General features: G+C 59.1%; 1 protein-coding gene across 5 annotated transcripts; it reads left to right on the forward strand.

The window, feature by feature from the left end:
* The first annotated feature begins 471 nt into the window (after positions 1 to 471).
* EPN3 (epsin 3) lies at positions 472 to 8,916 on the forward strand. 5 transcript variants are annotated; one of them, XM_058675934.1, is made up of 11 exons: positions 472 to 810; positions 1,112 to 1,290; positions 3,563 to 4,266; positions 5,080 to 5,198; positions 5,745 to 5,825; positions 6,068 to 6,196; positions 6,959 to 7,043; positions 7,431 to 7,700; positions 7,799 to 7,897; positions 8,015 to 8,245; positions 8,405 to 8,916. In XM_058675934.1, exons 3-11 carry the CDS (start codon positions 3,705 to 3,707, stop codon positions 8,725 to 8,727), a joined length of 1,899 nt encoding a protein of 632 aa, XP_058531917.1. In that variant the 5' UTR covers positions 472 to 810; positions 1,112 to 1,290; positions 3,563 to 3,704; the 3' UTR covers positions 8,728 to 8,916. The 5 variants fall into 5 exon arrangements, with proteins under 5 accessions (XP_058531917.1, XP_058531916.1, XP_058531919.1 ...); XM_058675933.1 differs by lacking the exon at positions 1,112 to 1,290; XM_004591055.2 differs by lacking the exons at positions 472 to 810; positions 1,112 to 1,290 and adding an exon at positions 1,748 to 2,138.
* The last annotated feature ends 601 nt before the right edge of the window (positions 8,917 to 9,517 follow it).

Here is a 9,517-nt window from a genome sequence, read left to right on the forward strand (position 1 = left end):
ATGCTTCCTGGAGCCACGCCTTCCCTAGGTGTCGTCACCAGCTGTGACTGATTGTGAGAATAGGAGGAGGACTGCAGCCCCACGGGACCTGCTCCTGAGATCCTCCCATCCTTCTGGGTCTCCAGGTCCTATCCTAGACCCCAGGATCATACCCAGCATGCCTCTGGATCTAGCCACACCCCCTCGTCTTGGGCCAGAGGTGATTATTTGGAGTTTTAGTTTGCCTCTTTACAACCCTCATACCTCAGGTTTAAATTTAGTGTGCCTAATAAGGACACTCCTCTCTAAGGCAGAGTTCCCTCAGAGAAGACTAGGAATTGTTTTGCCTCCTCCTTTAACGTCCTCTCGACCCACAGCCCTGCCCTTTCCTCTTGCAGGGGCAGAGCAAGGGTTAACTGCCTGCAGGGTGGGAGGGAAGCCTGCCACTGGCTCCTGATCTGCCCCTCATGGGGCAGCCAGCCTGCAGGCTTCCCCTTGGGTGACCATGGCCGGAAGGCACTGCCTGCCTGGCAGCAGGAAGGGGTTAAGTGCCCTGCGTCCTGTGTCCTGTTACTGCTGAAGCAGACCTGCTGGGCCAGCTGAGCAACTTTCCTCGGAGCTGAGTGCTGCCGGCTGGGCTGGCCGGTGTGGCTGGCAGGTTGGAGCAAAGCTACCACCCTGCCGGGGTACTCTGCGATTGCCACTCGTGGAGGGTGGGCCTCCCGGGCAAGGGTCCCTAGTGGATGGCTTTGGGGCTGCTCTGGGACTGTGCCGTTCCAGGTACGGAGGCTGCCCAGGCTGGGGCTAGGGCCAAGGCAGCCCACTGCAGAGGTAAGCACCCTTCAGGTCCCCTCCCTGGGAGCAGCGATGTCCTGAGTGGGCTTGGTGCTCAGTGCCTTCAGTGCCTTCCCCGGTTCCAAAAGTGGGTGAAGAGGAGGTCAGGGCTTAGAGGATCAGGGAACCTCTTGCTTGCTACCCGTCCCTCCCTCCCTGCCATCACGGAAGGGGACTCAGAACTCTGGGAGGGGACTTAGGACTCTCTCCACACCCCAGGATGTAGCATCTTCGGTGGTGGTCTCCACGGCACCCCACCCCCACCCCACCCCAGCCTTCCTATCTCTTCTGGAACTAGGAACTGGAACCTGTCATTCCCCAGCTGCTCCCTCTAGACCTGGCCCCAGGGCAGAGGCTGCTGAGGCCCCAGACTCTGAGTAAACTCACGCAGTCTGAACCTCACTGGGGGTTGGATGGTCCGTGCTCTTCCTTACCCGCCCCTCAGACCTCTTCCTGCAGTTCTCTGCATAGAGACAGGTATGTCCCAACACCCACCTCACCCCCTGCTGGCCCTTTTCCCATTCCCTCTGTCCTTGTCCCTCCTGCCCTCTTCCCCACCCCCTATGCTCCACATTTCAGAATTGGCCTCCCTGGCCCTGCCTTCTCTGTGTCCTTCCCTCCACCTGACAGGGTCTGGCTCAAGGTCACTGCAGTAATTCCATACCCGGCTGCCCGGGGCTGCCGCTGCCACCACCACCGTCTTATCAGCCGCTGGGTTTCTGTTTCACTCCCTTTAATTTCTGGGCATATTGTGTTCGATAAAACCCTTTGCTTGTAACGCGGCTGGCAGCGCTCCCAGCCGCTCCCTCCAGCCTTCCTTCCCTTCCTCCTCCCTCCCCTCCACGCTGCTCCCTCGGCCTCACCCCACACCCTCCTCCTCCCTCCCTCCCCTGCCCCCTCACACTCCTGGGCAGTGAGGGCGAGCCACCTCCTGGCTGGGCTGGTAGCATGCATTTCTGATCTCCTGCCTCTCCTCCAGCTCTGGCAGAAAATGCCCAGCTTCAAGGAGAAAAGTGTACCCCAGGCCTGGGTCCCCTCCCACTAGGTCCAGTACCCCCACCCAAAGCAGGGAGGGCTCTGATGGAGGCAGGATACCTGACTGGTTCTGCTGGTTCCAGTGGCCAGTAGGGAGGGGCGACCGCCAGGGCGGGCAAGGGTGCACAATTATTTCTCATCTTGACTCTGCCACCTGCCCCAGTCGGGAAGCTGAGGACAGGTCTGAGTCATGGACGAGGGGAAGGGCAGAAGTTAAACAAGTTGTGGCCGTGGCATCCCCACAGAAGGCCAGCCACCAGCTGGACGGGAAGACAAACAGAAGCCAGAAGGTAGGGACACGCCACTCCTTCCTTGGGACCTGAGCCCTCCCAGGGCCCCTGGCCCAAAGAACCTACCAAGGTCTATGGGGCAGCAGGGCTTGGGTGGAAAGAGTGGTGTTGAGTGGGGGAGGAGGTCGCCTGCTATCCCTGGTAGCCTGGGGACCAGCTGAGGCCAGGTCAGGTTGGGAAGGTGGCAGGGCTGAGAGGTGTCAGGAGGTGGGGGAAGCACTGCCCCCAGGCCCAGCATAGAGTGTGCGCATGAGCATGCGCACGTGTGTTGCTGAGGGTGGAAAGGCAGTAGCAGGGGATTCGTTTTTTGGCTTTTTAAGAGGCCTTGGGAAGAGAGAGCTTTATGCTGTCTGGGGGCCTGGGTTTGGTCTTGAGGCTGCCAGGAGGGAGGTGGGCAGGTCCCAACCCTCCTTATTCTGGGGGTGGGTGTCAGAGGTATGTTATGTACCCAGGGCCTTGGGGGCTCCTTCTAGCTGGGAAGGTGGCATTGAGACAGTCAACCAGATGAATTATTCACCATACTGCATGGCATTGATGATAGATCATCAATGGTGAGTCTTTTGGAAACCCAGGTGTCAGTCGAGCTCTGTCTCCTACCTGCTGAGGTCACTGTACATCTGTGTGGCAGGCACTAGGCCCCTGTGGGAAGTGGCTTTCCCCTGTCCCTCCCCTGGGGCCAGCTTACAGCACTGCCTTCTTGAGCTGCCCTTTTGTGCTATGGGGTTCACTCCTCCTCACCCCCCCTTTGGTCAGCCACCTCCTCTTGGAGGGCTCCCCTGCTTCTTCTTGCTTGCCTTGCTCTCCACTCGCCCATGCAAACTGTGATTGTTTGCACTCTCTCAGCTGACCGGAGGTAGACCAGAGCAACATAGTGCCCAGCTCAGGAAAGGCCTCCAGGAAACAGACAAAAGTCAACATGAGCAGCGAGCCAGGAGGGTGACCATAGAAGGCAGAGAGGACAGACCCTGAGCTAGGCCCTGGCAGAACTGAAGAGGTGGCCAAGGAGAAGGGAAGCTAAGGGGACATTCCTGGGCATCCTGGCATTTCCATGGAGGGAGCAGCCTGTGACCAGATGATCTAATAGATCCCTGAGCTTCACTTCCCCATCCGTAAGTAGCTGTAATAATACCACCAACAGCAATAATAATAATACTAATATTGGTATCTTTGCTGTAGCGAGCTGGACGGGTCTCAGGGGTCATTGGTGGCTTGCCTGAATACATAAAATAAAAAAGCACACAGTAGGTTCCCACTTGGTCATCGCTTAACTCGCCTGCTAAATATATGAAATAAGAAAACACACAGTAGGTGCCCACTGAAGCTGGGACTGGCAGTAGGGACAACCCAGCCTCTGAGTCAGGCAGTAGCTAAGCAACCAGTGAGATCAGCCACAATCCCTGAGCTCCAGCCCCTCTCTTCCTCAGCCCCATGTGGAACCCACGGATGCAGCCACCCTGCTGAGAGCACCTTGGTTCACCCTCGGAGACCGTGACCTCAAGACGGTGGCCCTCCCCAGCCCTCCACCTCCAGCGGGGGTGGGCGCTGGCCCCCTGCAAGTCACCGGCCATGACCACATCCGCGCTGCGACGCCAGGTGAAGAACATTGTGCACAACTACTCGGAGGCTGAGATCAAAGTGCGCGAGGCCACCAGCAATGACCCCTGGGGCCCGCCCAGCTCGCTCATGTCAGAGATCGCCGACCTGACCTTCAACACAGTAGCCTTTGCTGAGGTCATGGGCATGCTATGGCGACGGCTCAATGACAGCGGCAAGAACTGGCGGCACGTGTACAAGGCACTGACGCTGCTGGACTACCTGCTCAAGACGGGCTCTGAGAGGGTGGCCCAGCAGTGCCGCGAGAACCTCTACACCATCCAGACCCTCAAGGACTTCCAGTACATGGACCGCGATGGCAAGGACCAGGGTGTCAATGTGCGTGAGAAGGTCAAGCAAGTGATGGCCTTGCTAAAGGATGAAGAGCGCCTACGGCAGGAGCGGAGCCATGCCCTCAAGACCAAGGAGCGCATGGCATTGGAGGGCACAGGCATTGGCAGCGGGCAGCTGGGCTTCAGCCGCCGCCACGGCGAGGACTACGGGCGCACCCGTGGTTCCCCATCCTCCTACAACTGTGAGTGGGGTGGGGTGGGGTGGTGTGGTGTGGGAATGCTGGACCCAAGTGAGCTCTAAGCTCCGATCATGCCTCCATAATTCCGAGCCATGGAGTACAGGGTGGATCTCCAAGAGACGGACAAAGGAGTCAGTGAGGGAAGTTGGTGGGCACTCACAGAAGGGCTATAACTATGACAAGCAAGACCTTAGACAATCATGACGCTGACACATGATTGTCTATTAGGGCAGCACGGTGCCAGAACACAGGCCCTGGGAGTCGAATATCCCCATCTATAAAGTGGACATAATCTTAGCTCTGGTACTGTCTGAACTGAACCTTAAAGGACTCCAGGAATGCCCTTGACCCTGTGGCCAGACACCGGCATTCACTCTGGTCATGTGCCCCGCCTCCCCCACCACTGGAGAATACTGTTCTTGAGAACAGGAACACCTGCCAGCCAGTTCCTGACTCTCCTTTCCCCTGTGGTAGAAGGCTCCCCATGAAATCCTGCTGCAGCTTTGAGGTCATGACCTTGTTGCACTGAAACCTCCCAGCTTCCCACGCATGCTTGAGCAGGCTGCCTGGAAGGGTCCAGGAGCCACAATCAAAGGTTCTGGGTTCAAGATCCTGGCCAGCCTGCCCCCTGAACCATGTGTGCACCTGCCAAGAAAGAGCTGCAGTGAAAGGGGAAAATTTGTGCAGAGTGGTCCTCTGGGGTCCTCAACTGCCAGATGTGTCCCCCACCCCCTGCCAGTGGTCCCCTCTGGGCTACAGCTTCCTGGAAGGCAGAGGGTACTGGCCTGGCCACAGAAGCCGCAATCATCGTTGCAGCCTCCTCTTCATCCCCCCGCTACACATCTGACCTGGAGCAAGCCCGGCCTCAGACATCAGGAGAGGAAGAACTGCAGCTACAGCTGGCATTGGCCATGAGCCGTGAGGAAGCTGAGAAGGTGAGGACCCCCTCCCCAGGCAGGGCGGAGCTGGGCTGGAGAGGGGAGAAGAAGAGCTTAGGCACTTCATGACCTCACCTCAAACTCCCAGAGTCTCCTAGTGGGGCCCAGAAGCCCCACTCCTGCCCCCAAGGCCAATTTCAATCTTTGAAATTGAACCCAGCAGGGACTGCCTGTCTCCCTTCCTCCCTCCAGCCCTCTGGCTGGGCCTCTAGAGGTTGGTACATGTGTGCTTGGGTCCTTGTGGTGATGGTGGTTGGAGAGGGTGAGGGTACTAATAGTGTCCTAGGAGACACTGGGCTCTGTGCCCCCCACCAGTTATCCCTTTGCCCCTTTGTAGAGACAGGGACAATATACCCCTGAGGTCATCTTTGCTGCTGCCCATCCATCTGTGGCCCCAGGAAGACAACTGGGCGGCGTACAGCAGGTTACCTAGGAGAAAATGATCACCCTGTCCCACCACCCCATTACCCAGACAGGACTGTGCTGTCTGGCCCCAGGGTGGGAGCATGGGGCCAAGTTCACCTGTATCTTCCTCCCTCACAGCCGGTCCCCCCAGCTTCCCCCAGGGACGAGGACCTGCAGTTACAGCTGGCTCTGCGCCTGAGCCGGCAGGAGCACGAGAAGGTAGTGAGTGGGCCGAGCCACCTGGGCTGCAGGTGCTGCTGCCGGTGGAGGCGCTGCTGCTGCTGCTGGTGGAGGCACTCGCTGCGTGGGCACTGACAGGCTCCTGGCGCTGCCCCTGGGGGGTCCCACCATGCTCAATCTCTCAGCCACCTCCCGCTCTGCACTCTCCTTGACTTTAGCCTCAGATGTACCCTCAGGTCTGGACTGGGCGGCTCACACTCCTCCTTCTATGCCTTCTGCAGGAGGTGAGGTCCTGGCGAGGGGACGATTCCCCCACAGCCAATGGCACAGGGGCCACCTCCCACCACCTGCAAGACCAAGAGCCAGAGAGAGAAGACAGAAAGGAGGAGGAGAAGCTGACAACCAGCCAGGTACGGGGCAAGCTGGGTGCTAGACAAGGCCTGAGAGGAGCGCAGTGTTGGCACTTGTCCAGTGCAGATAGTGTGTGGTCTATGGCACACGCTATGTAGCCATTAAATGACAATGGCTGGAGTTGGAGGGGCGCAGTTCTAGCAGCCTCCCATCCCAACTGCAATGACAGTTCAACGTGAGATGAGAATCTTGAGTTCTGGGTTTACTGTTATCACTTACATGATAACTTGAAGCACTTCAGTGTTGTGGCCAGTTCCCTGTACTTTGTGGATAACGGTGGGAAGGGGAGCTCAGGCACATAGCACTGGTGACCTCTGGGGCTCAGACACATGCTCCCCAGGGAGAGGCACCAGCTCCCCCTGCCTGTTCTCTGGGGTGTCTCTGTCCCAGCCTGCCCATATCTGTGGAGGTACCTCCTTGCTAAGAAGTCTGCCTACTTCTGCCCCTCTGGGTTCTAGCCCAGCTCTGCCTCCCTCTGACTATTTCACTTTGGGAAAATGGATGCCCCTCTCTGGGCCTCAGCTGCCTCACCTGTGAAATGGGCACATCCCCCACTCCTGACTACCACACAAATTTGAGAATCAGGCACTGAACAGATAAGGAAACATGCCTAGCCTGGGAATCTGTGGACAAAGGTGAGGGAGTGTTAAGAGATGTTTGTGGAATGAATAAAGGAGGGAATGAGCTGGAGTCAGGCCAGCCACTGCCCTGCGAGCCAGCCCCACCCACTTCTGAGCTCTGGTTGCCTCTCCCCTCCACAGTCCTCCATCCTGGACTTGGTCGATATCTTCACACCTGCCCCGGCCCCGCCCTCCACACACTCTGCCGGTCCGTGGGACATTCCAGGTGGGCATGGACTGGCCAGAGAATGCTCCCTTGTCCTCCCTCAGGGCCCTGCTGGCAGCCCCTCCCCCCACAGCTGAGCCTTGTGGCTTTCTCAGTGACAACTTGTTGGGGGAGGGGGCAGCTGAAAGGTTCTGCTCTCTGAAAGTCTCTTCTTTGGATGCCCTCAGCGGCTCAGCCCCACTGAGAGAGAAAGAGAGAGACAGAGGGTGGGGGGAGCTGTCAGGGCTGCCTCATGCCTGGGGTCCCCTTTCCAAGATTAACATTTCTCCAGCTTACTGGCTGATCCCCAAGTCAGCATCCCCGCCAGGGCACTGGATAGGTCCCCCACCCTCGGGAAAGGGCAGGGCAGGGCAGGCAGGGCTCATGGCTGCCGTGTTCTCATTGCAGGTCTCAGGCCAAGCGCAGAGCCTAGCGGTTCATCCTGGGGGCCTTCTGCAGACCCCTGGTCCCCCATGCCCTCAGGGGATGCCCGGTCCCGAAGCCAGCCTTGGGACCTGCTTCCCACGCTCTCCTCCTCTGAACCCTGGGGCAGGACCCCAGTGCTGCCTGCTGGCCCCCCAACCACAGACCCCTGGGCACCCATTTCTCCCCACCACAAAGTCCCCAGCACTGGGGTAAACCCTTGGGGGGCCCCCATGGAGACCTCAGATACACCTGGTAGGTGGAGGGCCAGAGGCTGGGGGAGGGGCTGGGGGCTGCTGGGTATCCCTGCCTCCTGCCCTGCCATCTGCCCCTTTTATCTCTGCTAGTTCTAGGCAGTACCTCGGTTTTGGACCCATTTGCCAATCTTTCAGAATCTACAGAGCCCAAGGAGGCCCAAGCCCTGCCCACTGTGAAGCCTGGAAGCCCTGTGGGTGAGCAGACCAGAGGGGAAGCCAGGCTGGAAGAAGGCACCCTCTGCCCTCCTCTTCCTCCCTCCACACGGGTGGTCCATCCCTCAGCCCGCCAGTGATCTCACATTCCTCCTCCAGAGCTGGACCTGCTTGGAGAGCCCAGCCTGAGTTCCAAGCAAAACGGCACGAAGGAGCCTGACACCTTTGACCTGGGCGTATTGGGAGAAGCGCTGACCCAGCCCAGCAAGGAGGCCCGTGCCTGCCGCACTCCGGAGTCCTTCCTGGGACCCTCGGCCTCATCCTTGGTCAACCTTGACTCGCTGGTCAAGGCGCCCTTGGCGGCAACGACCCGGAACCCCTTCCTGACAGGTAGTGCACCCAACTCCCTCCACCCCACCTAGCAGGACCCAGCCACCTAGCTGCTGCCCTAAAATCTTTCTCTCTCCTCCCATCTTGAAGCCCCCTCCCCACTTAGGGCTGTGTTCCTAGGGACCATTCCAAGCCCCTTGCGCACATTCCTTCCCACAGGTCTCAGTGCTCCATCACCCACCAACCCGTTCGATGCAGGCGAGCAGGGCAGACCGACGCTAAACCAGATGCGTGCGGCCTCGCCAGCCCTGGGTGGGCCCATCAGGGCTCCCCTGGGCTCCATGACCTACAGCGCCTCCCTGCCCCTCCCGCTCAGCAGCGTGCCGGTCACCGGGACCCTCCCCGCCTCAGCCAGTGTCTTTCCGCAGGCCGGTGCCTTCGCGCCGCTGCCAGCAAGCCTGCCGCAGCCACTGCTGCCCACGTCCGGCTCAGCTGGGCCGCTGCACCTGCCCCAGCAGGCCGGCACCAACCCCTTCCTCTGAGCGCCGCCTGGTGCATGCGCGCCAAGGCCCTGCTTGCACTCCACCCACCACCCTCCCCCCTGGCCTGGGGCAGGGTGGTCGCACTCGGGGACCACTGATGGGGACCTCCGGCGACCCCTAGGAAAACTAGAGATCACTGTGTTCTGGGAGCCGAGACCACGCCCCCAAAATAAAGACTGGAACCCACGACCTCTACTCAGCAAGTGGACTGATTGCAGGGTGTGGCACCAGGGCTGAACCACAGCACCCATCACTGGCGGAGGAGACTATTCCTCCACAACTGGGGGCGCCAAAATGGCCCCTCCCAGCCCTCTCAATCGACCCGCCCTCACTTCCCCCATCAGTTTGGCTCCTGTGGTCACTACCATGGCACTAAGTGTCATGCAACAGCCAAGGACAAAAGGCATTTGTTCTCATTTATTGTGCACTGGTTGGGAGCTAAGTACTTTAGACAGATCATTCCATTTAAATTCTCGCACCTACCCTGGCAGGCAGGTGATAGTATTTGTTATTTTTCAGAAGCAAGCTGGGGCCAAACGCTAAGTGCAGCTACAGGGCTCTAGGCTCTCACCAGGACTGTGTATGTCCAGGCAGGGAGAGAAGGTGAGTGAAGTGCACCAAGTCCTCTTGACAGCCACTGTCCAGGACTCACCCCTTCTTGCAGCTGGCACTCCTCTCATTCACAGATGAGGAAACCACAGTTCAACCCCTTGAGTCCTGGTAGCTCTGGGCAGAGCTGAGAGTGGAGATGAGGGCATGAGAAAGTCTGACTCTGCAGCCAGCTGCTCTC

Source organism: Ochotona princeps, chromosome 17 (assembly GCF_030435755.1).
Source record: "Ochotona princeps isolate mOchPri1 chromosome 17, mOchPri1.hap1, whole genome shotgun sequence".
Lineage (NCBI taxonomy): Eukaryota > Metazoa > Chordata > Mammalia > Lagomorpha > Ochotonidae > Ochotona > Ochotona princeps.